This window comes from Hypanus sabinus, chromosome 22, assembly GCF_030144855.1.
Source record: "Hypanus sabinus isolate sHypSab1 chromosome 22, sHypSab1.hap1, whole genome shotgun sequence".
Taxonomy (NCBI): Eukaryota; Metazoa; Chordata; class Chondrichthyes; order Myliobatiformes; family Dasyatidae; genus Hypanus; species Hypanus sabinus.
Window position 1 is genome coordinate 24606868 of NC_082727.1, and position 27866 is coordinate 24634733.

The 27866-nt window shown below is 38.5% G+C and overlaps 2 protein-coding genes across 9 annotated transcripts in view; one reads left to right on the forward strand and one right to left on the reverse strand.

Moving 5' to 3' along the window:
• mypn (myopalladin) overlaps nucleotides 1-21615 on the reverse strand; it is a 294291-nt gene extending 272676 nt beyond the window's left edge. For 2 of the 4 annotated variants that reach the window (XR_009507421.1, XM_059947326.1), the window contains exon 1: nucleotides 20471-21615. The gene's annotated coding sequence lies outside the window, so the exon portion shown is untranslated. The remainder of the gene's footprint in view (nucleotides 1-20470) is intronic. The other 2 variants (XM_059947325.1, XM_059947327.1) reach the window with 2 other exon arrangements.
• The window catches only part of herc4 (HECT and RLD domain containing E3 ubiquitin protein ligase 4), a 107687-nt gene continuing 80711 nt past the window's right edge, over nucleotides 891-27866 (forward strand). For all 5 annotated transcript variants that reach the window (XM_059947333.1, XM_059947335.1, XM_059947334.1 and 2 more), the window contains exons 1-7: nucleotides 891-999; nucleotides 1290-1582; nucleotides 19699-19858; nucleotides 22531-22607; nucleotides 23969-24190; nucleotides 24840-24931; nucleotides 27546-27676. In XM_059947333.1, coding sequence (XP_059803316.1) covers nucleotides 1357-1582; nucleotides 19699-19858; nucleotides 22531-22607; nucleotides 23969-24190; nucleotides 24840-24931; nucleotides 27546-27676 — 908 coding nt within the window. In that variant the 5' untranslated portion in view covers nucleotides 891-999; nucleotides 1290-1356. The remainder of the gene's footprint in view (nucleotides 1000-1289; nucleotides 1583-19698; nucleotides 19859-22530; nucleotides 22608-23968; nucleotides 24191-24839; nucleotides 24932-27545; nucleotides 27677-27866) is intronic.

A 27866-nucleotide genomic window follows, 5' to 3' on the forward strand; every position in this document is an offset into this window, starting at 1 on the left:
CTAATGTGTATTTAAAATGGTGAGTCAGACCAAAGAAAAACGTTGTAAGCACAAAAAACAAACTTAAAACAAATTTTGATTAAAGCTTCCTGAGTCCTTCTGAAACCAGTCAAGAGCTGGAAATGGTTCAGCAAAAGTTAGTGGTGGAGGGTTGCTTTTTCATTAGAAGTTGGTGACCATTAGTGCACTATCTGAAATGGTGCTGAAACCTTTGATGTTTGTGATTTATACAAACAAGGTGGATGTGAATATAGGTGATACATGTTGTAGAATTATATGCGTGATGCCAATTTAATCTACTCCCATCTTGTACGTGTAGCATTCATTCTTAGCCTGTCCATGTGCCTAATCTCAGTATCTCCAAAAAACGGTATTGCATCTCCTACCACCACCTCCTGAGTTTTTTTAGACAAGAGTAGTTGGTGTTTGCAACGGAGCAGCTTTCAGCATCTTGCCCAGTTTCATTCATCCTGACGAAGGGTCTCGGCCCGAAACGTCGACAGTGCTTCTCCCTATAGATGCTGCCTGGCCTGCTGCCTTCCACCAGCATTTTGTGTGTGTTGTTGTGTGAATTTCCAGCATCTGCAGATTTCCTCGTGTTTGTTCATTCATCTTTAGTAGAATTTACTAACAAATTACTAATTTTTAATAATAATTGATAATTCCGACAAATCATCTTCACACGTTGCAATTTCTTCCCCTCCACATGCCAACCTCACCTTCAACTCAACAGCCTGGCTCTCTCGGAGACGCGCGCGCCCACACACGACGGCCGTGGAAAGCCAGCGCCCGCCCGCGGCGCGCGTGCCCGCGAGGTTCAAGCGGCTCGAGCCCGCCCGCGGCGCGCGCATGCCCATCGACGGTCGGGCGCTGTCAGCGTTTTGCGCCGGCGCGGTGTGACCGGTAAATTGTGGCGTCACTTCCAGTGGTTTGAGTCGGCGGGAGAAGATTCTTCCAGTACTTTCGGAAGCGTTTCAGTTGATAGAGCTGCCGTGTCAGGTCAGTGTGCGCCTGAGAGAGCTGGGTCTGTTTCAGAACTAACCTGTTACAGATGCGCATGGTGGTGGGGTGGAGGTCGTGTGCGGTGGACGTTCAGTCTTCCTTGCTCTCTGAGGCCGTATTGGGCCTTTGCATTGTGAAAGTTGTGTGGGGCAACTTGCTGCTTGGCTCGACTACTGGACGGAGGTCGATCCGGCGGTACCTCCTCATGGGCGGGGTATTTCTTTTGTTTGATCTCCATTGCATGGTGATGACTAATATGTTTATGTATGTTAAAAAAATCTGTGCAGGTGTCAGTACGACTACTGAAGTGAAAGTCGTCTGAAGCTACAGAGGTGCCTCCCTGCTGAACGAGCCATGTTGTGTTGGGGAAACACGTCGTTCGGACAGCTTGGGCTGGGTGGCATCGATGAAGAGGTGGTTTTAGAACCGAGGACGTGTAAATTCTTCCAGAGCAGAAGGGTTCAAGATGTAGGATGTGGTCGTAGGCATACTGTTTTTGTGCTGGATGATGGCACTGTTTATACATGCGGCTGCAATGATCAGGGCCAGCTAGGACACGAAAAAGGAAGAAAACGACCAGGTAAGTCTCTAAATTTCAATATTCAGGTCCCGCGTAATGCTTGTCTAACGACTTATTTTCCAGCTGTCATTTTAAATTCAGCGCAAGAATTGAAGCTTGCTTTGCAGTTGAGAAAAATTAGTAGAGGCGAACTGGGAATGTGCAGTAATCAGTGTCAGAAAGCACTGACTAAACATTGAAGGGATTTAGTAAGGCATTTGACAATTATACATGTTAGGCTCGTTCAGAAAATCAGGAGGCGTGGGATCCAGGGAAAGTTGGCGGCGTGGATTCGGAATTGGCTTGCCCACAAGAAGGCAGAGAGGGTTGGTAGTTAATAGTGCATTCTGCCTGGTGGTTGGTGACCTGTGGTGTTCCACAGGCATCTGTTCTGGAACCCCTGCTCTTCGTGATTTGTTTAAATATATATGGACGACTTGGATAAGGAAGTGGAACGATGACATGGAGGTTGGTGTTACATGTAGTGCAGAAGGTCGTCATAGGTTATAATGGGACACTGACAGAAATGCTGATGTGGGCCGAGAAGTGACGGTTGGAGATTCCACTTGGAAAAGTGTGAAATGATTCACTTTGAAAGGTTGAATGTAGGGTTATTGGCTGGATTCTTAATGTGAAGGGAAGGAAGTTTTTGTATCTACATCAGAGGAATTCTAAGAACACTTGTATCAGTATCAGTGGGATTTCTATTAGTTTTTTAAAAATCCAAAGAATAATCTTGGTATACCATGGTATGTATTAGGTGTCAAATCCTTTATTTTTGAGAGAACTACTAAATTTAGATATATTGCATTAATAGAGATCTTCAACATTGATCTGAATCAGACATTGGCGAGGAAACTTCTTGCTAGTTTCTGCCAACTGTCCACTCTCAGAAGGTGAATCAGTAATTCTTGATGTCATATTTCAGGTGAGTAGTAAAGTGGGGACTTGCATGTTCTTCCTCAGGAGCAATCCATCGACATTGGAATGGGTCGCTTAAACCTTGAAGGATATAGCTGAAGCGCTGTATCTGGCTTTGCAAATTGTGGAACCGGTTGGAAAGGAGTCTCCCTCACCAATCTGCATGTCAAAGATGCATCTGAAATATGACAATGTTAGTGGCCATCACATAGACCTTGAAGTTCCATGTTCCTTGTATTCTGTAACGTTATGATTTTGCTAAATGGGATAGGTTTGGAGTGTTACATACCCCGTAACTGGGTTACTTACCGGCAAAGGTAGAGGGGTCCGTTGAAGTCTGATGGTACTATTTTTAACAGTATTTATTGATAAAAATAAACAAAATAATATCAATGCAAACATACAGATAATATACGTCGTCAATACTAAATCTAAAAGCATGGGTATAATAATAATCAATAAGAAATAGCTCTATTGTTGTCTAGGGGATAATGTACTGTCCGACAGAAATATAAAAGTCACTTTAGTTCATTCAAGCTGCAGCGTTTGGGTTTGAGAGAAAGACTGGTTAAAACTTGCCCAGTCCTTTTATGATGTCAATCCTTTGAGAGTCGTTGGGAATTGATTTTCCCGTTGTTAGCTAAAAACCGTTCTTCAGTGGTAAAGGACCACCAATTCCTGGGCAAATGGAAACGGACGCACATGGCCTTCCCACCGGCTTTCGCTATTACGGGATCGCTAGCGTTTCTTTTGGTGCATCTGAGGGGCTGTTCCCACAGACCCTCTTTTATCCTGACTCACAGGGTCTCAGATGTCAATCAGGTTGGGATGATGCAATCCCTCCACCAACCAGCCCACTTTGCCTGAGGGCTTCCACGAAGCACAGTATTTTAATACACAATTCCGTCTCCAAGAGACAATGGCCGTTTCCCGTAGCTTTATATCGCCGGGGTGGGGTCAAGACATTCCAAACATCTCTCTTTCACTTCCTGGGTCTCCTGACCCAAATCAATAGCGATCCTGCGATTCTCAAAAAGGAGGGGGCTGCAGGCATAACAGGAGCATACCCAGCAGTTCCAGATAGCTGTCGGAAACTTATTATTAGAAGTAGCTATGTTTACTTTTTACCTCAAAAACTAGCCCTTACTATTTGTAGCAAAGCTACAAAACAAGACTACTTTCAAAGCTGTGCAATCCCACTAACAAACAGGTCAGTTTGAAATTCTACAGCTCTGTCCCATTTAGTCTTAAATTGTAATGAATGATAAAAGAATTTTTGAGCTACTCTATTGTCCTCAATAATGTGAGAGATCCATACCAAATGAATACACAAGTAATAGCTGATTTATTGCTAGCAGTCCTCTGGCCAAGGTAGCACACAGTGACCTATCCTGGTCTGTCATTCGAAAAATCATTCTTCAGACACTTTAATTCCACATCAAATCAAGGTATGCACAGAAACAACAGAGAACAGATCTAGTATAAGCTCAGTGGCCACTTTTTCAGGTTCACCTCTGCATCTCATTAATGTGAATATCTAATCAGACAATCTTGTAGCATCTCAATGCATGAAAACATGTGGATTTGGTCAAGATATTCTGTTGTTGTTCAGACCAAACATCAGAATAGGGAAGAAATGTGATCCAAGTGATTTTGGCTGTGGAATGATGGTTTGAGTCTCAGAAACCATAGAACATTACAGCCCAGAAACAGGCCTTTTGGTTTTCCTTGACTGTGCCGAACCATTTTTCTGCCTAGTCCCACTGACCTGCACCTGGACTATATCCCTCCATACACCTCTCATTCATGTACTTGTCCAAGTTTTTCTTAAATGTTAAAAGTGAGCCCGCATTTACCACTTCATCTGGTAGCTCATTCCACACTCCCACCACTCTCTGTGAAGAAATCCCCCCCCCCCCATGTTCCCTTTAGACTTTTCCCCCTTCACCCTTAACCCATATCCTCTGGTTTTTTTTCTCCCCTAGCCTCAGTGGAAAAAACCTGCTTGCCTTCATTCTATCTATACCCAACATAATTTTATATACATTTATCAAATCTCCCATCATTCTTTTATGTTCCAGGGAATAAAGTCCTAATCTATTCAACCTTTCTCTGTAACTCAGTTTCTCAAGATGGGGCAACATCCTTGTAAACCTTCTCTGCACTCTTTCAACCTTATTAATATCCTTCCTGTAATTAGGTGTCCAAAACTGCTCACAATACTCCAAGTTCAGCCTCACCAATGTCTTATACAACCTCACTATAACATTCCAACTTTTAAACTCAATACTTTGATTTATAAAGGCCAATGTACCTAAAGCTCTCTTTACAACCCTATCTACCTGTGACACCACTTTTAAGGAATTATGTATCTGTATTCCCAGATCCTTCTGTTCTACTGCACTCCTCAGTGTCCTACCATTTACCTCGTATGTTCTACCTTGGTTTGTCCTTCCAAAATGCAATACTTCACACTTGTCTGCATTAAACTCCATCTGCCATTTTTCAGCCCATTTTTCCAGCTGGTCCAAATCCCTCTTTGAAAATCTTCCTCACTGTCCACTATACCTCCAATCTTTGTATTATCAGCAAATTTGCTGATCCAATTTACTACATTATCATCCAGATCATTGATATAGATGACAAATAACAATGGACCCAGCACTGATCTCTGTGGCACACCACTAGTCACAGGTCTCCACTCAGAGTAGCAATCCTCCACTACCACTCTCTGACTTCTCCCATTGAGCCAATGTCTAATCCAACTTACTACCTCACCAAGTATACCTAGTGACTGAATCTTCCTAACTAACTTCCCATGCGGGACCTTGTCAAAGGCCTTACTGAAGTCTATGTAGACAACATCTACTGCCTTCCCTTCATCCACTTTCCTGGCAACCTCCTCAAAACACTCTAATAGCTTGGTTAAACATGACCTACCATGCATGTAGCCATGTTGACTCTCCCTAATAAGTCCCTGTCAATCCAAATACTTGCAGATCCTATCTCTTAGTACTCCTTCCAATAAGTTACCTACTACTGACGTCAAACTTACCGGCCTATAATTTCCTGGATTACTTTTAGAGCCTTTTTTAAACAACGGACAACATGAGCTATCCTCCAATCCTCCGGCACCTCACCCGTAAATACCAACATTTTAAAATCTGCCAAGGCCCCTGCAATTTCAACACTCATCTCCTTTTAGGTCCGAGGGAATACCTTGTCAGGTCTTGGGGATTTATCTACTCTGATTTGCTTCATATCAGCAAGAACCTCCTTCTCTTCAATCTGTATATGTTCCATGACTTCACTACTTGTTTGTATTTATTTCCTGATCTCCTGGGATTTCATGTACAATGGTCTCTAGAGTTTACAGGAAATAGTACAAAAAACATCCAGAGCAGTAGTTCTGTGGGCGAAGACTCCGTGTTAATGAGAAAGGTCAGAGGAGAAAGACCAGACTGATTCAAGTTGACAGGAAGGTGACAGTAAATCAGATAACCACACCTTACAATAATTGTGTGCAGAAGAGCATCTCTGAATGTGCAGCATGTTGAACCTTTGAAGCTGAAGGGCTACAGCAGCAGAAAACCTCTCTGGGTTTCACTCTTGTACCTAATAAAAGTAGCCACTGGGTGTATCTACAACACTTGAACATGTCATGGAAATGTGGGAAAATAGTCCAGTTACACTTGTTCAAATAAAGTAAAAGACATTTGTGTCCAACTTGCCAAATCAAACCAGAGTCATAAGGAGTGTCTTGGGAGGCATTGTGAATCTTGTTGGCAAGTGCACTTTTTAAAAAAAAAATGCTCACTGATGCTCAACTTTTAATTTCAACAGAGCTCCTTACATCCAAATTATAAAAGAGTATTTGTAACTGATTGTGTATTTAATCCAAGCCAAAAGGAGTTTCTGATAAACATTGCAAAGGGCTGGATTTACTCAAGGGGGAAGTGTCGAATATCATTAAAAGCGAAAGTGAAAGCAAAATTCATGTCAAACAGTGTCTGGGAATGGGTATTCCCAGCAGCTAAGTCTTGGTCTGTGTCCGTTTCTTTATTATATCCTCTAACAGCAGCATCTATCTTGAGTTGGCTCGTAGGAGTGCCCACTGATTCAATGTTGATCAGTGGGGCCCAACTATTAATCCTGTCTTCCAGCACTTGGCCCATAGATTTCTATTCTTTCCTGGTTCAACTGCTTATCAAGACAGTTCGTAAATGATTTTAGCAACTTTGTTTTGCCACTCTTCCAGGCAGTGCATTCCAGATAGAAACATAGAAAACCTACAGCACAATACAGGCCCTTCAGTCCACAATGCTGTGCGGAACATGTACTTACTTTAGAAATTACCTAGGTTTACCCATAGCCCTCAATTTTTCTAAGCTCCATGTACCTATCCAGGAGTCTCTTAAAAGACCCTTTGTATCTGCCTCCACCACTGTCACCAGCAGCCTGTTCCACACATTCACCACTCTCTGCATAATAAACAAACAAACCCCGACATCTCCTTCTGTACCTACTTCCAAGCACCTTAAACCTGTGCCTACTCTTACTGCTCTGGATGCTTTGCCTCTCCTACTATGTTAGAAGGGGAGGATTCTTCTTGTTGTGACACAGGGCATTCAGCCCATTCGGTCCATGTGAGGTCCCACCAGAGTAAATCCAATCAGTTCTATGCACAAACGAGAGAATCTGCAGAAGCTGGAAATCCAAGGAACACACACAAAATGCTGGAGAAACTCAGCAGACCAGGCAGCGTCAATGTGGGGTGGGGGTGGGGGGGTACAGTCAACATTTCGGGCCGAGACAATGAACTGCAAACACAAAAAGAAAGAAATGAAAGTAATAAATTAATGAACAATAAATATCGAGAGCATAAGATGAAGAGTCCTTGAAGGTGAGTCCATGGGTTGTGGAACAGTTTGATGGAGTGAGTGAAGTTGTCTCCTTTGGTTCAAGAGCCTGATGGTTGAGGGGTAAAAACGGTTCCTGAACCTGATGGTGTGAGTCCTTGGGCTCATATACCTTTCTGATGGCAGTGCTCAGTGGTGGGGAGGGCTTTACCTGTGCAGGACTGTGCCATATCCACAACTTTTTGTGGGATTTTCCATTCAATGGCATTGGTGTTTCCATAATAGGCTGTGATGCAGCTAGTCAATATACTCTCCACCACATTTTTATAGATGTTTGTCAAAGTTTTAGATGTCATGTCCAATCTTCGCAAACTTCTAAGGAAATAGAAGCGCTGCCGTGTTTTCTTTGTAATTGCACTTACATACTGGGCCCAAGACAGGTCCTCTGAAATGATAACACAGGAATTTAAAGTTACTGATCTTCTGAGGACTGGCTCACGGAGCCCTTGTTTTGTAGATGGAAGTAGATTCTGGAGGTTTGGAAAACAATGAAATCGCAGAAATTCCAGTGGCCTGTCTCTTTAATTTTCCAACTTGCTCACTTTTCCAGATCTGATAAATTGTCAGTGACCTTGAACTCAAGACTTGTATCAGTCTTTAAGCATAGTTAATCGTTTCTAGTTTTGCACCTGACAGGGATTGCTCCAATTATTAGACCTTCCATTCTGCTCCAATTCCTACCAGTCCTAAACTTCATAATTGGCAAGAATTTTTGTTTTATCCACTACATGAACTATCCTAAGTATCCCTGAAAAAAATCAAATTGTATTGCAACTTTCTAAATTGCAGGGAATTTGTATAATCATCCTTGTAGCTTGACCTCTGACAACTGTTTATTAGAATCAGATTTAATATCACTGGCACATATCATGAAATTTGCTAACTTTTACTGCAGCAGCATGATGAAATATAAAGAGAAAAAAACTGAGTTACATGAAGTATGTATTTTTTGTGTATATATAATTTAAAAATTAACTAGTTAAGTTAAAGTATATAGTGCAAAATAACAAATTAAAAATGTAATGGGTTCAGTGTCCATTTAGAAATCGGATGGCAGAGGGGAAGAAGCTGTTCCTGAATCACTGAATGTGTGCCTTCTGGCTTCTGTACCTCCTTTCAACGGTAACGGTCTGAAGAAGGCATGTCCTGGGTGGTGGGGGTCCTTAATGATGAACACTGCCTTCCTAAGGCACCGCTCCTCCTTGAAGATGTCACGAATACTACAGAGGCTGGTACCCATGATGGAGCTGACTCATTTTACAAGTTTCTACAACTTATTTCAATCTTGTTTAGTAGCCTCCCCACCCCCCCCCCCCCATACCAGTTGACAAACCAAATGACTTCAAACTCCTAATGAAATATAGCCATTGTCTTGCCTTCTTTATAACTGCATCAAAATGTTATATCCAGCTTAGACCCTCAGCGATATCGACACCCAGGAACTTGAAATTGCTCATTCTGTCCACTTCTAATCCCTATGAGAATTGGTTTGTGATTCCTGGTCTAACCTTTCCTGAAGTCCACACTTAGCTCATTGGTCCTGCTAACATTGAGTTCAAGATATTTACTGTGATACCTCTCAACTAACTAGTATATCCCACTTCTATCTGCACTTTTGTCACCATTTGAAATTCTGCCAACAATGGATGTATTATTCAGCAAATTTATAGATATATGAGCTATGTGGATGTAGTGAGTTAATGGGTTAAGCACACATCCCTCTGGAGTGCCAGTGAGGTGATGTTATTTCCAATCTATACAGATTGTGGTCTTCTGTTTAGGAAATTGAGGATCCAGTTGCAGAGGGAGGTACAGAGACCTAGGTTCTGTAGCTTGTCAATCAGGATTGTAGGTATGATGGTGTTAAATGCTGAGCTACAGTCAATAAATGGCATCCTGACATGGGTAGTTGTATTGTCCAGATGATCCAAGGCTACGTGGAAGTTTTCTGGTAGATCTATGGTGCTTTCTTCTTAAGATTATCAGTTATATACAAATGAGGACTTGCAATGTAACCTTTACATTTCCAGTATTCTATTTGTTGCCTTTATTATTTTGCATTTTGTTTTTTTTCTACTATACATTAAGTTTATAGCAGTAATTAGTTTTCTATCCTTTATTGATCCAAAGTCCATTATATTAGCCTTTGTTATGTTTGAATTCTTGCACTTTTCCCTATATTATTTGGTAAAAAGCTGTTAAACAATAAATTTTCCCTGTAGCTTGCCTCTTAGTCTGGTGAAGTATACTGTTTTTGTAAATCTTACCTCTGAACAGCCACCTGGAAGCAGAAGCTATATATGGATTTCTAAATGACGTATCTCTCTTTTGCTGTTCTTCATGTCCTGGGAGAGTTTGCACAAGCTGCATGCACTACATCCGAAATGATAGGAGAGTTGTTGGTCCTAGTAGCAGCTAAATGCCTTGTGCAGAGAAAGTCTGGAGTCTTGAGTGCTCTTGCTTTCTCACTGTCCGACTGACTAGGATCTCCAGATATCTGCCAGTGCTTTTCTAAATTGAGCCATGCTGTTAGTCTTTGTGATTTGAGGCCTGTCACATGATCTGGCAGCAGTTGCTAGTTTTGCATAGGTGAGGTTATTTGCAGATGGGTAGATTGAATCTAACAGGAATGAAGTGTTTTCATTTATGAAACGCTAAGAATTAAATTGTAGAAGTTCAGAATTAAATAATCTGAGTGAATAAAGTTTGATACAGCTAGAAAAAGTAGAAAAGATTTGAGGATGTTGCCAAGACTTGTGGTTGAGTTATAGAGAGGTTGAGTAGGCTTGGACATTATTCACTGGAGTGCAGGAGATTGAGTGTATAAAATCACACATAGATATGCACGCAATCCTTTTCCCAAGGTTGAGGAATCAAAAGCTAGCGGACATAGGTTTAAGGTGAGAGGGTAGAGATTTAATGGGAACCATAGGGGTAATCAGAGGGTGGCCTGTATGTAGAAAGAGTAAGTGGTTGAGGCAATATATTTAACATTTAAAAGACACTTGAACAAGTACGTGGATCGGTAGTGGGAAATGGGCCAGAAGTCGGCAAATGGAACTGGCTTAAATGTGCATCAAGGTTGGCGGTGACTGAATAAGCCAAAGGGCCAGTTTTCCTGTTGTAAGATTCATGGAGCTAATACCATCCTAGTAGTTCGCATGGAAATCTTCAGTTGAATGAGAGAGTTCAGAAGATGTTTAAATAAATTACAAGAGAGCAAATATTGTATAGATAAAGCACTTACTGCTTAATCCCTTTACTACTACCTCTGGTGGCCACCCTTCTATTATCTGAAGCCTGCACTCTGGGTGTAATCACCTCAGTAAAATTCTCACCTATGACACTTTCTATGACAGATGACAGACTGCTCTACTACCCAGGGGCAGGTTGCTGGTTTACATGATTAGGGCTGTGAGATTATTGTTCTTCATCTGTTCATTTTATAATCTCTTATTATAAAAGAGTTGCGAATACAGTGACTGCTTTGCACGTCTGATGCCTGGAAATTGGAACAATTTCATCATCAGTCAGTCCCGATTGCCAGCATAATCTCTATCAGCACGGGTGCAGCACAAGGCTTTGTGGACCTCTTCTACTCAATTTACATGTAAGACAGTATAGCTAAGCACAACACCTATGCCATATTTAAGTTTGCTGGCAACACCATTCTCATAAGTGGAATCAAATGTAGCGACGGATCAGTATATAGGAAGGACATTGAGAATTTAGCTAAGTGGTGCCACAACAGCCTCTTACTCAATGTCACCAAGGTCAAAGAGCAGATATTTGAGTTCAAGAGGAAATCTATGAGCCAGCTCTCATCGGGCAACTAGGTGGAGAGGGTCAACAACTTTAAATTCCTGGGTGTTATCATTTAAGTACATAGAACAGTAGAGGAACAGGTCCTTCAGCTGAAGATGCTGTGCTGAACTAATTAGACTAGTAAATAAATGCCTAACTAAACTAGTCACTTCTACCTAAACAAGGCCCATATCCCTTCATTCTCTGCATATTTGTGTGCCTGTCTAAGAGCCTCTTAAACACCTCTTTCAAAATTGCTTCCATCACTACTGCTGGTTGTGCTTTCTCAGCACTCATTGTTCTGTTTTCTCCATTGGGGGTGGGAGAACAGGAGTTGCCCTGTATATCTTCTTGCACATAACTCAATTCAGAATAAATGCAAATATGCATCCTTGTTTTGGACATTTTATCATTGAGGAAAATCACTTTGCTGTCCATCCCATGTAATCTTATAAACTTCTGTGAGGTCTCCTTGCAGCCCGTCATTCCAGAAGAATCAATCTGACCTTGTTCAACCTCTCCTCTCTGCACATGTCCTCCAATCCAGGCGGCCTGGATTAATAAAGGAACACATGCCACAAGCTGCCTTTATTACTATCGAATTGTGTAGCCGCTTTCAGGGAGCTATGGATATGGACCCCAAGATAGTTTCGTACATGCAGTCCCCAAGTTACGCACGTCCAACTTACAGACAACTCGTACTTACGAACCGAGGAAGGAGAACGCCGTCTGCCATTTTAAGTCAGATCGCGATGCCATCTGCCATTTTAAGTTGGATCGTGACACCGTCTGCCATTTTAAGTCATTGCCGTTGACACTGAGTGTTTAACTTTGTATTTGGCTTAAATTGTTCTTAGTAAGATTCACCCTGACCCAGCCCCCCCCCCCCCCCCATTCTGGTAAGCTGATGGTGCAGTGAGATCAGCGCCAGGCTGGAGAGTAGAGGTTCGTGAGTTCGATCTGGTGACAGACCGCTCCCATGCTGGGCTGATGTCGATCCAGTGACTCCCGTACCATCCATGCCGGGTTGATTTCAAGCTCGCAACTTGAGCTCATAAATAAAAAACACAGCCACCTCCAGTTTAAGGTCCCACACAGAATATTGTGGATGATCAAATACACAAACCGGGCACAGCCCCCACTTGTCACATTTAGCCTGTCTCAGTGCGGTGGTCCTTAGGACCCAGCGGAGTTCGGGAGCTGGCGGAGCTCGGGACCTGCCGCTCGCAGTGTTTCTGTTCTATTGACGGGAAGCGATCGCAATTGAAAATAAAGTGGAAATAATAGTGTTTGGAAAGAGGTGAAAGTCCATCGGTCATTGGAAAAGCGTTAGGCTACAGTCGGTCAATGATTGGAACAATTTTAAAGGATAAAGAGAGAATAATGGAACATTTGAAAGGCCCTACTCCGATGAAAGCTACAGTTATTACTAAGCAACGCAGTGGTTTAATTATTGAAATACGTACACTTCTTAAGTGTTTTATATGCATAGAAAGGTAAAATGTATACTAGACAAATGTTTGACGCTAAATAATACAGGATGTACTTGTTCCAACTTACGTACAAATTGACTTAAAGGCGGACTCAGGAACAGAACTCGTATATAACCTGGGGACTGCCTGTATACCAGTGCAGTTAATGATTCTGCAATTAGCTGAGAGCTCTCCTTTGACATTTGATCTCCCAAATGCAACATTTCATATGAAACATGCATAGAAAACAACATATTTGAAAAGAGTAAACATGGATTTATGGAAGGGAAATCCCATTTACTCAATCTATTGGAGTTTTCTTTTTTTTGAGGCTGTATCTAATGGAATAGATGAAGGGGATTCTCAGGCATGTGATAAGATGCTAGTTGGGAGGTTGCTGAACAAAAAGTATAAAACACTAGCAGTACTATTCTGGCATGGATTGAAAAATTATCAGATAGAAACCATAAAATAGGAATATGACCAGTAAGTACCACAGAAATTGGTGCTTGGACCTCAGTTATTAACAATTTACATCAAAGATTTGTCTGAGGGAACAATTATGTCAATGACAACACACTCAGTGATAGAGGGAGACTTTGAGGATGTAGACTAATATATAAAAGATGAATGAAAATGTCAGAGACATGCTTATAAATTTTCTAAAGAGAAGGTTGTCGGGGGACGTCACGTGATGACGTAGGATCGAGACGTGGAAATCCATCTCTCCCATAAAAAAAACTAATAAATTAATGTTTAAGTGAGGAAAAATTAGTAAATATTTTCTAAAAACTACTTCTAAACTACTCAGGATTTTCCTTAGATATGCCTCCTAAACAGACGCAGAAGAAAACTACTACTTTGAAGACAGTACAAGCTGGGCCGGCCACCATGAAGGAGTCTTGGACTCAAGTGCATCTTACCTCTGGCGATACAGAACAGGAATTGGCGGCAACATCAACAGTCTCCAAAAAGGAACAACAGGAACTGCACATGCGCAAAAGAAGGGGCATGCGCAAACACAAGCAATTTGAACTACAAATCCCAGCTATGATTGGAGGTGGAAGTGAAAATGAATCCGAGGTGGATTCGGATTCTCTGGAATATACAGATAAAGATGAGGAGGCAAAAGAAGAACAACAGGAAGAGGTTGGAGGTGGAAGATCTTCTGGAGACATAAAAAAAGCTTTGGTGTAAATAATGCATGAATTAAAAGAATTAAAAAATTAAAAATAAAAGAAGATATTAAAAATATGAAGATTATGTTTGATAAAATGGTGAAAAAACAGGAGAAAACGGACAAGAAAGCTAAAAAGTTGGAAGAAATAATGGGAGACAGTATTGATAGAGTGAATAAAATGGAAGATAATATTCTTGCCTGGACATCAGAAAGAAAACGACTGTTGGAAAAAAGACGTGCTTGAAAATTTTAGTAGACGAAATAATATTAAAATTGTTGGTCTTAAGGAAGGGATAGAGGAAGAGGATCCAATAAAATTTTTTCAAAAATGGATCCCGGAAAATTTGGAAATGGAAGAGGGAAGCCAGTTGATTGAAATCAAAAGGGCCCACGGAGCCTTAAGACCAAAACGTCAACCTGATCAAAACCCACAACCAATCTTGATAAAATGCTTAAGGTATCAAGATAAAGAAAAGATCCTGAAGGCGGCTGCCCAATGTGCCAGAAAGAGAAATGAGCCATTCATGATAGAAGGGAAAGCAGATCTTTTCTATTCTGATATAAGTTATGACCTTTTGAAGAGAAAGTAGGAATTTAATCCAGCGAAGAAAGTTTTATGGGAAAAGGGTTATAAATTTATATTGCGCCACCCGGCAACACTGATAATTTTTTTGGATGACGGAAAAAGAAGATTTTTTACTGGTCATCGGGATGCAGAGGAGTTTGCACAAGAACTCCCAATATTTGCTAGACACAGTAAAGATTTTAAAGTGAAACAGATTAAAGATGAAGACGGGGACAGTGAAGTTAGTTGATGGACATTAAGGACAGAAGAATATTTAAATATACTTCTAATTATATGATACAGAGGGAGAAAGGTAAAAATTTGAGAAATTTTAATTGAGAGTAGTGATATTTTTTCTTCTCTTACATATACCTTTCTCATGCTACGGGGGAGCTGGGGGAACTTCAGATTGATTGCTACAGGATTCACGTGTGTAATCATGGCGTTTGCCATGACCCGCACAACGGAGGGGGGTAATGTTGTGTTTTTTTTCATTCACAACATTAGCAAGGGGGGGGGGTTTGTTGTTTTTTTCTTTATAATCTATTTTTTTTTAATCTTTCTTTCTTTACCTGGATGATCAGAGGGGAGACACATAGCAACATGGAGAATTTTAAAATAATTCCCCAAGATACTACGAAAGTTGAAATATTATGTATTATTATAGATTAGAGTAATCCCATTAAAAATAATGACTAATTTAATGAATTTTTTAAAGTTTTAATGTTAATGGACCTGTGAAAAGAAAAAGAATTTTACTAGACATTAAGAAAATGAAAATAGGTATAGCTTTTATACAAGAAACACATTTAACAGAGATAGAACATCAGAAATTAAATAGAGATTGGGTCAGAAATGTTATTGCAGCTTCATTTAATTCAAAAGTGAGGGGAGTTGCAATTTTGGTTAACAAAACTTTACCAATTAAAATACAAAATGTATTAATTGATTTTGCGGGAAGATATGTGATTATACATTGTCAAATCTTTTCAGAACTATGGACTCTTATGAATATTTATGCACCAAATGAAAACGATGTAAAATTTAATACAAGAGGCTTTTTTGAATTTGGCTGATGCACATGATAAAATATTAATAGGTGGAGAGTTTAACTTTTGTCTAGACCCAGTTTTAGATAGGTCAACAAAGGTTGTTATAAAACCAAAAGTAGCAAAATTAACTTTATCATTGATGAAAGATTTAAATTTGATTGCTATATGGAGAAGAATTAACCCAAGAAAAAGAGATTATTCATTTTATTCAAATAGACATAAAACTTATTCAAGGATAGATTTTTTTCTACTATCAGCAAATATTCAAGACAGAGTGAAAAATATGGAATATAAAGCAAGAATATTGTCAGGTCATTCCCCTTGATAATGACAATGATAATGATGGATAAGGAGGAATTGATTTACAGATGGAGATTTAATTCAATATTATTAAAACGTCAAGATTTTTGTGATTTTATGAAAAAAACAGATTGTTTTTTAGATACAAACTCACATTCAGTTGATAAATTTATATTATGGGAAACGATGAAGGCATATTTGAGAGGCCAGATAATAAGTTATACTTCTAAAATTAAAAAGGAATATATGGTAGAAATAGATCAATTGGAAAAAGATTACAAAATTAGAAAAAGAATCTCAAAGATATATGACAAGAAAAACAAAAATTACTTGTTAATAAGAAGGTACAATATAATACGCTTCAGACATTCCGAACAGAAAAAGCAATTATGAGAACTAAACAGAGATATTATGAACTAGGTGAAAGATCACACAAGATTCTTGCTTGGCAGTTAAAAACAGACCAGGTTTCCAAAATGATAAATGCAATTAGAACAAGTGTAAATAAAATTACTTATAAACCTTTAGAAATCAATGAAACTTTAATTTTTTTTTTATTCTGAACTGTATCAATCAATCAATCATAATCACAAAATGATATTGTTGAGATAGAAAGGTTTTTATCACAAATAACTCTCCCAAAATTGAATTCGGAAGAACAGAAGGGAGTAGATGTGCCTTTTACATTAAAAGAGGTCGAAGAAGCTCTAGGATCACTTCAGAGTAATAAATCTCCAGGAAAAGATGGTTTTCCACCTGAATTTTACAAAATGTTTAAATATTTATTAATTCCTCCTTTTATGGAGCTAATACACCAAACAGAAAGAACACACAAACTTCCAGAATCTTTTTCGACGGCAATTTTAATAGTATTGCCAAAAAAAGACAGATCTTTTAAAGCCAACATTATATAGACCTCTTTCTTTGTTGAACATGGACTATAAAATAATAGCAAAGATTTTATCTAATAGATTATCTAAATACTTACCAAAATTAATACACATAGACCAAACAGGATTTATTAAAAATAAACAATCGGCAGATAATGTAACTCAGTTACTTAGCATAATTCATTTGGCACAGAAGAGGGAAGAAATGAGTGTGGCAGTTGCTTTGGATGCAGAAAAAGCATTTGATAGATTGGAATTGGATTTTTTATTTAAGGTATTGGAAAAATATGGATTAGGAGTATCTTTTATAAAATGGATTAAAACCTTAAATACTAACTCCAAAGCTAAAGTAGTGACAAATGGCCAAATTTCAACATCATTTCAGTTAACAAGGTCAACTAGACAAGGTTGTCCATTATTACCTGCTTTATTTGTGTTGGTGATAGAACCATTAGCTGAATTAATTAGAACTGACTCAGATATTATGGGTTTCAGAGTTAATCAGGAGGAATATAAGATTAACTTATTTGCTGATGATGTTCTGATTTATCTAACTAACTCATTGCATTCGTTGTGTAAATTGTCTTCTAAATTGGAAGAATATGGGAAAATATCGGGGTACAAAATAAATTGGGATAAAAGTGAAATTCTACCCCTTACTAAAGGAGATTATAGTCAATGTCGATTAATAACTCAATTTAGATGGCTGATAAATGGTATAAAGTATTTAGGTATAAGAGTTGATAATGATATAAAGAATTCCATTATTGAAAAAAATTCAAGAGGATCTTGACAAATGGATGATGTTACCAATAATGTTAGTAGGTAGAGTCAGTGCTGTAAAAATGAATATATTCCCTAGATTACGATATTTATTCCAAACACTACCAATACAATTACCGCAGAAGTTTTTTTCAAGAGTTAAATAAATGTGTGAGGAAGTTCCTTTGGAAAGGTAAGATGTCAATATCGTTGGAAAAATTGACATGGAAAATTGACCTAGGAGGGTTACAATTACCAAATTTTAAGAATTATTACAAAGCAAATTAACTTAGATTTATTGCATTTTTTTTTGATGAAGATGAACCGGTATGAATTAGAATAGAATTAGATAAAATAGGAGAGAATATACCAGAAGTTTTGTATATAAATGGGAATCTAAGTGGATACAGGTCTCGGTCCGAAACGTCGACAGTGCTTCTCCCTATAGATGCTGCCTGGCCTGCTGTGTTCCACCAGCATTTTGTGTGTGTTGTTGTTCCTATACTAAAACATTTGATTGATTTATGGAATAAGATAAATGTTGATGATGATGTAAAGAAATCTGTATTAGCAAAGAGACCTTTAATTCAAAATAAACATTCCTTTTACAATGGATAATCAACTTTTATATAACTGGTTTCACAAAGGGATTAGATATATAGGAGACTGTTTTGAAGGAGGTATATTAATGTCATTTGACCAATTAAAGAATAAATACAAAATATCAAATAACACTCTTTTCCGTTATTTCCAATTAAGGGCTTATTTAATAGATTATCTGGGTCAAACAATGTTATTGCCGAAACCTAATGAAATAGTAACTTTAATTCATAAAGGAAAAATTTGGCCCTCCTTATCCGCGAGTTCTGCATGTGCAGATTCAACCAATCACGGATCGGGAATTGTAAAAATACGGAAGTTCTCTAAGTCGGAACAGGTACATCCGGTATTATTTAGCGTCAGTTAGTCAAGTGTATTTCTTAGTATATAGTATATATTTTACCTTTCTACGCATATAAAACACTTAAGAAAAGTATGCATTTCAATAATTAAACCACTGCGTTGCTTAGTAATAATTGTAGTTTTCATCAGGACAGGGCCTTCACATGCGCCATTATTCTTACTTTATCCATACTGTAGCCTAATGCTTTTCCAATAACTGGCGTTTCACCTCTTTCCAGTTGCTTTATTATTTCCACTTTATTTTCAATTGTGATCATTTTCTGGAATAGAAATACTGTGGGTGGCGGGTCCCGTGCTCCGCCGGGTCCTAAAGTCCACCACACTGAGACAGGTTAAATAAGCTCCGGTACTCCACTGGGTCCTAAAGTCCACCGACTTGAGCATCCATTTGTTTTGGTATCTTTGGGGAGGGGGGGGGGGCCCCAGAACCGATCCCCCACGGATAAGGAGGGCTGACTGTATGCAGAAGAGATTGGACAGAATGTTGTTGGGAATAAGTGATGTAGCTATGAGGAGGAATTGGATAGGGGTTTATTCTCGCTAGAATGTGGGAGGCAGAGTGATGACCTTGTAAAGCTTCATAAAATTGAGGGGCATAGATAAGATGGACAGTCAATAACTTCCTTCCAGAGCACAAGAATCCAGAACTATAGAGCACAGGTTGAAGGGGAGGGGGAGAAATTTAAAGGAGATCTGAAAGGCAAGTTTTTCACACAATTATTTATTTCAACTGAGTTGACAAAGTACGTAGTGGAGGCAGAAACTATTAAAACATTTAGAATGTGTGTAGACAGTAAGGGTGCAGAGGAATGCAGAGAAGTGGGCTTAGTATACATAATTATCAGTGGCATGGGTGAAATGGGCCAAAGGGGCATGATGCTGTACTGAAACATGCTTCTAAGCTACTAAGTGGAAGATGTGAAGAACATTGCAAGGTTATTCACTGGAGTAGAAAAGGCAAGCATGTTGAGTTTTTCCTAAGTGTTTCATCAATTTGACAAAACAAATGTGGTTGAAGTCAGAAAAATTATTTGCTTATTAAAAAGCCAATTATGCTAGGATAATAGATAGTATTAATTAATCAAGAGAAACATCCTGGGTAAGTTACTAATTGTTATTGCACGTGGCTGAAAAATACTTTGTGTCAACGAGGTAATCTTTGTATAAATCCTGGGTAATCGTATATTTTGCCAGAATCTGAACTAACTGGAATTGCATTTAGTTAAGATTCTAACAAAATATATGATTAGATGGGTTTTAAAATTGCACAAAAAAAGATTGCTAATCTACATTTTATTTTGATGTACAGAACAAGTTGTTGCTTTGGATGCTCAGAATATTACCGCTGTTTCATGTGGTGAGATGCATACTCTAGCTTTAAATGATAATGGCCAAGTATTTGCTTGGGGCCTTGCCAAAGATGGTCAGTTGGGTTTGGTTACAACAGAGGAATTTGTCCGAGTTCCCAGGTAAGGAGTCTATTACAGTTCAATTTTATTGAGTTACTAACTCCTGATCACTTTCTTAGATAAGACTTTTTCTAACAGCAAGTACCAAGTCAGTAGTTTCCTGATATATACTTTAAATAACATAACAATTCATCTGCAAAGACTTGGTTCCTCAATGTAGAGAATTATGAAAATTTATAATTAAACACCACCTGTTTCAGTATCCTGAAATAGAAATAATGTCAAGGAGATTTAAATTGTGTTCTTTTCGGTTCTTTTCTCTGTTAAATTAATTAAATTCTTTTCTCTGTTAAATTAATCTCCTCTTTAATAATAAAATAAGCTTTGAATAATGTTTAATTTGTTAATTGTGATTACTTAACTATGCAATTGAAATTTGCCCTTTTGTATATTAATTTTGTATGTTAGCAAAATGTTTTAAAATTATTTCCATTGTAGATGTGTGTGTATATGTACAGTACTGTGGGAAAAGTCTTGAGCACCTGTATATAAAAATTATGTAAAACAAAACTGCTTTCAAAATGAAATGTTTCCAAATATCAAAACAACTATAAAGAGCAGTAAACAGTAAAATAAATAAATCAGATCAGTATTTGGTGTGACCATCCTTACCTTTAAAACTGCATCAATCCTGTACACTGTTGTGCAGTTTTAGGAGTAAATTGGCAGGTAGCTTGTTCCATGCATCTTGATACAGTTCGATTACAAACTTTGCTTCCGTTACAGTTCCGTTACAAACTTGCTTGTTCCTGTCTCTCCAGGTTATTCCAGACAGTCTTGGGTTCTTTGGAGTCCATAATCTGTTGCAGAGCTCTTTCATGTTCTTTTCATAGAAGTTAGTTCTTTTACGTTCCTGGTCATGTGTTTGGGGTAATTGTTCTGCTGCAGAATGAAGTTGGGATTGAAAAGATGCCTTCCTGATGGTATTGTGTGATTGAGAATTTGCTTGTGCTTCTCAGCACTGAAGATTCCATTAATTTTGACCTGATCACCAATTCCATTTGCAGAAATGCAGCCCCAAACCTGTGGGGAACCTCTGTATGCTTCACTGTTCGCTGCAGACACTCTTCCATGTAACACTCTCCAGCTGTTTTATGGACAAACTGCCTCCTATCTAAACCAAAATTTTCAAATTTGGACTCGTCAGTCCAGAGCACTTGCTGCCATTGGTCAGCACCCTAGTTCTTGTGTGTTTGTGCATAGGTGAGTCTCTTGGCTTTGTTTCCATTTTGGAGAAATGGCTTTTTGGCAACAATTCAAGATCACTTCAAACAAAACTTCTGACCGTGAATAGGTGTGCTTTGGTCCCAGTGGTTTCTGTGAGTTTAGAGCTGATGGCAATGTTAGACTTGATTTAGAAAGGACATCAGTTTGATGCACTTCTTGACTGCTGCACTCAGTTTCCTAGTCCTCAACCTTTCCCATTTCTTTGTGCTTCTTCTGAAAAGCTTGGACAGCACATCTGAAACTCCTGTCTGCCTTGAAACGCCTGCTTCAGAGAGACCTTGCTGATTCAGGGTGACCGCCTTGAGTCTTGTTACTGTCCTCACTTTTGCCATGGTGTAAGAATTAATGATCTGGAGTTTAAACTGTCACATATGCCACACCCTTGCATTTCAGTTTGGTCGTCCTTCATGTAGTTTGTTTTTTTTCTGTACCTGTTTCTGTTTCAGTTAATCAGTTTAGTTCATTCAACTCATTATGCCACAGATCATAAACATCTGTATATTATCTTTGTTTAATTGTGCATTGGACTATATACCTACAAAGTAATCAATTTTTAATTGAAAAATGGTGTATTAATATGTTACTTTCTTTTGATGAAATACAAAAATTCTCTAACTTTTTTTGGAAAATTAATGTTTGGAAACCTAACATTAGCTGTTTTCTACTGACACACTAATGCAGATTAAACATTGAAAACAAAGTTTATATTAAAAAATTCTAGGGTGCTTTAAGACTTCTGCACAGTTTAGTGTGTATGCTTAATTTTTTTAAAAGGAGTGAGTATTTCAATCCTTGAATTGTTTTTCATTCCTTCAAAGTTAGTCATTTTGAAGTATTTGAATTGAGTCAGGTTAAAAGATGCTTGATGTTATTCTACTGCCTAATTGTTAATCAGTTTGTTACTGATTAATCATCTAGTTTGTTACTCATTACTAAATCTTATCCCTTTGGTTCTAAAGAATATCATTCCAGAAAAGTGCCCTAAGTGTAGAATAGAGATTCATTGCTTTCACTGCTATGCTTACTATTTTAATTTTATTCTTCTCTAACTTCTATCCTTGATCTCTTGAATAACATATTGCTTTTATTTCCTACACCAGCTCCCCATTAAGTTCTGTATAACAAATCTGTAGCTAATTCCCACTGGAATTTTGTAATCTTTATTATTCTGTATTTTTTAGTTATAATATCCCCTTTCTTTGCACTGCTCTAATTATTTTGTAGCATTTGTTATGGTTATTCCCACTCCGCTCTTCCAACTATTTTGCCATTATTTATCTCCTGATTATGCTTGGCCATGTATTTCGACTGAGTATTTGTTTTTAAATCCTTTGCTTTATTTATTTCATGAGCTTTTATGAGCATAATGTTTTGAGCAACTGCTCCCAGCCACGGTGTCCTGAATAGCTTGAGCTTTAACATTTATGTTAGTCTTTTTCCTTTAGGACTTTAAAGGCTTTGGTAGAAGTGCAGATAGTACAAGTGGCCTGTGGTTATCATCATTCTCTTGCTTTATCAAAAGGTAAGGAAAGATTTTGGCAGTGCATGTTCGTCAGTCAGTTTTTATTTGCTGATTAGTCCAAGTCACTTTAATTAACTGGCTACCTCTGTGCTAAATGTAGCTGAGGAATAAATATTCTGTTTACTTGGTTCCATCAAAATTAAAATATGTGGAACATTGCCTCCATTTGTCAATTTGTCCCTTTTTCTGCGATATCACCTGCTTGGTTTTCATGGAGTTTGGAACACATTCTATTTCTATAGCATGGCAAAAGGAAGTAATAGAATAACTAAGCTAGAAAGGAAAGAATAAGAGAAGTCATGAAAATCTGATAAAGAGGACAGGTTCATGGTAACTGAGGAGGTTCTTACAACTTAAGTTTTTGTTGTAGCATTTGAGTATATGAGAAAAATGTTATTTATTATTAAATAGTAACTGACATTAATATTTGTGCAGTATCCTATCCGGATGTATCACAGCTTCATGTGGCAACTTCTCTGCCCAAGATCGCAAGAAATTGCAGAGTTATGAAACCAGCCCAAATCAGCCTCCTCCATTGATTCTGTCAACACTTCCAGCTGTCTTGAGGAAGAAGCTAACAACCTCAAGGACCCTTCCCAATTATATCATTCTCTCTTCTCCCCTCTCCCAGTGAGCAGAAGATAGAAAAGCTTGAGAGCGCATACTACCAAGCTCAAGGACAGCTTCTGTCCCACTGTTATCAGACTCTTTATTAGTTGTCTCTTGCACTGAAAGATAAACTTTTGATCTCATTGTGGTGGCTCTTGTATTTTATTTGCCTACCTGCATTGCACTTTCTCTCTGACTGTTATACTTTATTCAGTGTCCTATTTTCCTTTTAACTATCTCAGTGTTCTTATGACCTGCATTGTTTGCATGCAAACCAAAGCTTTTCAGCATATTTGGTGTATGTGAAAGTAATAAACCAATACAGTATATATTCAGTAAAAGTATATAGTATAAATAAATGGTACCGTTTTTTAAAATTTGTGCATTACTACTTTTAACCAACCATCCTCGTAATGAGCATACATTGTTTATTAATTCGGATGCCAATGTAAATGCTGTTTTAGTTAATGACAAAGGGAAATTAGTTTTGCTACTGGTGATACTCTTTGCATAAAGCAAAATCTTTGTGTTGAAAACTTGATGTCTGCCACATGGTTGCTAGTTTCTGCGTGTTAACTTACAGATAACTACCTGTTTGTAAGACATCACAACCAGACCTTTCTCAATACTGTTTGAGATATTTTAAATGCATGCCACTGTTACTACATTACAGTATTTAAATGCATGTTGTGGAAAGAAATGAATATAATACATTATATTTTCTTAGTTTATTTTGTTCTTAATTCTTTCAGGAAGTCAAGTTTTCTCATGGGGACAGAATAAGAATGGGCAGCTGGGATTAGGTCGAGATATTGGAAACCAACCGTCGCCGCAGCCAGTTAGATCTTTAAATGGTGTTCCTTTTGTTCAGCTTGCAGCAGGTGGAGCACACAGTTTTGCACTCTCAGTCTCAGGGGCTATTTTTGGTTGGGGATCCAACAGATTTGGCCAACTTGGCCTGAATGATGAAACTGGTGAGTGTTACGAAATTTAGCTATAATAAAGAAGCCAACAAATAATTGTTATGGAACATTTGTTATAATCTAATGAAAAATGACTAAAGGGAGGGCTAACCAGATCTTATTTTGGGCTTTAATTGTCAAATTTTCTCTTAAATATGTTAGTAATATGTACATTCTACATGCAGCACTAATCTTATTACTTGGAAGGGAAACAATTAGTGTCTCTACACCGTTGTTTTTATAATTAACTGTATTGTTATATACTGGAACCAGCTGGCTTCTCTTATCTAAAAATTTCAGATATGCAGTTTGTTATTATGCATGTTATTAATATTTACTAGGCTTATGAACTTGTTAAATTATCAAAATAAAAAATTTGATGTCTCAGTTAGTTGATGACATAAATTCAAAAAATTAGACCCTGATAGATTGATATGTTGGGAGGGTAGAGTTGGATGTGATGGATTTTAATTTTCTAGGTTTCAAACTAAAAAGAAATTGTTTGGCAAAACTTGGATCAGCTATGTTTCATGGAAAAGCCAAAGTGTTTGGAGCTTTTATATATTTACAAATTTTCAATTTAAATTTTGGAATCAAAGTTCTTAGCCACAGAACCCTCCTTTTTGTTCAAACCTCTTTATTGAAAATATTTTAATCCCAGACAGATATGTTCCTGCCCGGCTTAAATCCCTACGAACACAAAAGATTGTCTACATTTGCTGTGGTGAAGATCACACTGCTGCTCTTACAAAGGTAGTAATTGTATTTTAAATTTACATAGTGGAGGGGTTTAAGAAAGGAGGAATGCAGCAGAAAGGAAATTATAGACCAGTTAGCCTGACCTCATGGTTGGGAAGATGTTGGAGTCAATTGTTAAGGATGAGGTGATGGAGTATTTGGTGACACAGGGCATGATAGTACAAAGTTAGTATGATTTCCTTCAGGGAAAATCCTGCCTGACAAACCTGTTGGAATTCTTTGAGGAGATTACAAGTAGGATAGATAAAGGGGATGCAGTGGATGTTGTATATTTGGACTTCAAAAGGCCTTTGACAAGGTGCCACACATGAGGCTACTTACCAAGTTAAGAGTCCGTGGTATTACAGGAAAATTACAGGAAACATGGTTAGAGCATTGGTTGATTGGTAGGAGGCAGTGAGTGGGAATGAAAGGATCCTTTTCTGATTGGCTGCCATTGACTAGATGGGACCACTTCTTTTTATGCTGTATATAAATGATTTAGTTGATGGAATAGATGGCTTTGTAGTTTACAGATAATACAAAAATTGGTGGAGGGGCAGGTAGTCCTGAGGAATCAGTTAGGATGCAGAAGGACTTGGACAGATTAGGAGAACAGGCAAGAAAGTGGCAAGTGAAATACAATGTTGGAAAATGCATGGTCATGCACTTTGGTAGAAGAAATAAATATGCAGACTATTTTCTAAAAGGGGAGAAAATCCAGGTATCTGAGAAGCAGAGGGACTTGGAAGTCCTTGTGCAGAACACCCTGAAGGTTAACTTGCAGGTTGAGTTGGTGGTGAAGAAAACAAATGCCATGTTACCATTCATTTCAAGAGGTCTAAAATACAAGAGCAAAGATGTGATGCTGAGGGTTTATAAGGTACTGTTGAGTCCTGGCCTTGAGTATTTTGAACAGTTCTGGGCCCTTCATCTTAGAAAAGATGTGCTGGCATTGGAGAGTTTTCAGAGGAGATTCACGAGGATGATTCCAGGAATGAAAAGTTTATCATACGAGGAACGTTTGATGGCTCTGGGTCTGTACCCGCTGGAGTTCAGAAGGATGGGGGGGTGGGATCTCATTGAAACCTTTTGAATGTTGAAAGGCCCAGACAGTGTAGGATTTTTCCAGTGGTGGGAGAGTCTAGGACAAGAGAGTGCAGCCTCAGGATAGAGGGGCAACCTTTCAAAACAGAGATGCGGAGAAACTTATTTAGCCAAAGGGTGATGAATTTGTGGAGTTTCTTGCCATGTGCAGCTGTGGAGACCAGGTCATTGAGTGTATTTAAGGCAGAGATTGATAGGTTCTTGATTGGACATGACATCAAAGGTTACAGGGAGAAGGCCAGGAAAATGGGGTTGAGAAGGAGATTTTTAAAATAAAAGATCAGCCATGATTGAATGGTGGAGCAGATTTGATGGGCCAAATTGCCTAATTCTGCTCCTGTGTCTTATGGTCTTGTGGTTTTCAATTGTATCAACAGAATGTATAGTGACTTGTGTAACTTGAGTTTTCTGTTTCATAGCCCAATTGCTAACTTTGCCATTATGTCTCCAACAAATTATCAAAACACATTTCCCATTTTCCAGCAACATGGGAAATGCTTATTAGAAAAAATGGAGACTATGGAACCTATATATTTTTTTTTAAAATGTAGTTTACAAACTTTATATTGGTTGCTATCTCATCGTAGGGTCTTAAAGAGCAGTGCAGCATGGAAACAAGCCTGTGGCCACCTCATCCATGCTTGCTGTGATGTCTCCTTGAGCTAGTCCCATTTGTCAGCATTTGGTTCATATATCTCCAAACTTTTCTGATCTATGTACCCATCCATTTATCTTTTACACCTAATTATACTCACCTCCCTAACCATTCAGAATAGGCCACTCATTGTCCATGTACAAACCTGATTGCAGAGGGGAAAAGATGTTCCTGAAATGTTGAGTGTCGTCAGGCTCCTACCATACCACCTCCTTGATGGTAACAATGAGAAGAGGGTATGTCCTGAGTGATGGGGTCCTCAATGATGGATGTCTTTTTGAGGCATCACCTTTTGAAGGTGTCCTTGATGCTAATGCCCATGATGGAGCTGGCTGAGTCTACAACTTACTGCAGCTTTTTCCAATCCTGTGCAGTAGTCTCTCCATACCAGATGATGCAACTAGTTGGAATGCTGTCCATGGTATACCTGTCATAATTTGCAAGTCTTTGGTGACATACCAAGTCTCCTCAAACGCTAATGAAGTACAGCCTGTGTTGTGCTGCCTTTGTAATTGCATCAATATGTTGGACCATGAATAGATCTTCAGAATGTTGACACCTTGGAGCTTTGAGAAATTGTTAATCTTTTGCGCTGCTGTTCCCTTGACGAGGACTGGTGTGTGTTCTCCTGACTTTACCCTTCCTGGAGACCACAATCAATCCTTGGTCTTACTGCCATTCAAGATGGAATTACATTTTTGGAACTGTTGTGGGGGTGAGGGAACATAAACTGTATTGATATTCCTCTTATTCTGAGAGAACCCTTGCTGTTTTGTGGAACAGATTTGATGCACCATGTGCCCTGCTGTTTCTGTATGTTGTTTACCATTTTCAAAAAATAGTTAAAACTTGTGCATTCCTCTGCAGGAAGGTGGAGTGTTTACATTTGGTGCTGGAGGCTATGGCCAATTGGGGCACAACAGCACAAACCATGAAATAAACCCAAGGAAAGTCTTTGAATTGATGGGATATGTAATTACACAAATTGCCTGTGGAAGGTTTGTATTTTCTTTGTTAAGAATACAAAATATTTGAGCTGTCATTGGTATTTGTTTAACATGTTACGATGTATAAAATTCTTGAACATTGTATTTGCTCACATAGCATCAAACTGTTTCTTCACTATTTTGAGTGTCTGTTGGCTTTTCCTTTCCCATGCCTAGTCACAATCAGTGGAAAAATGGTTCT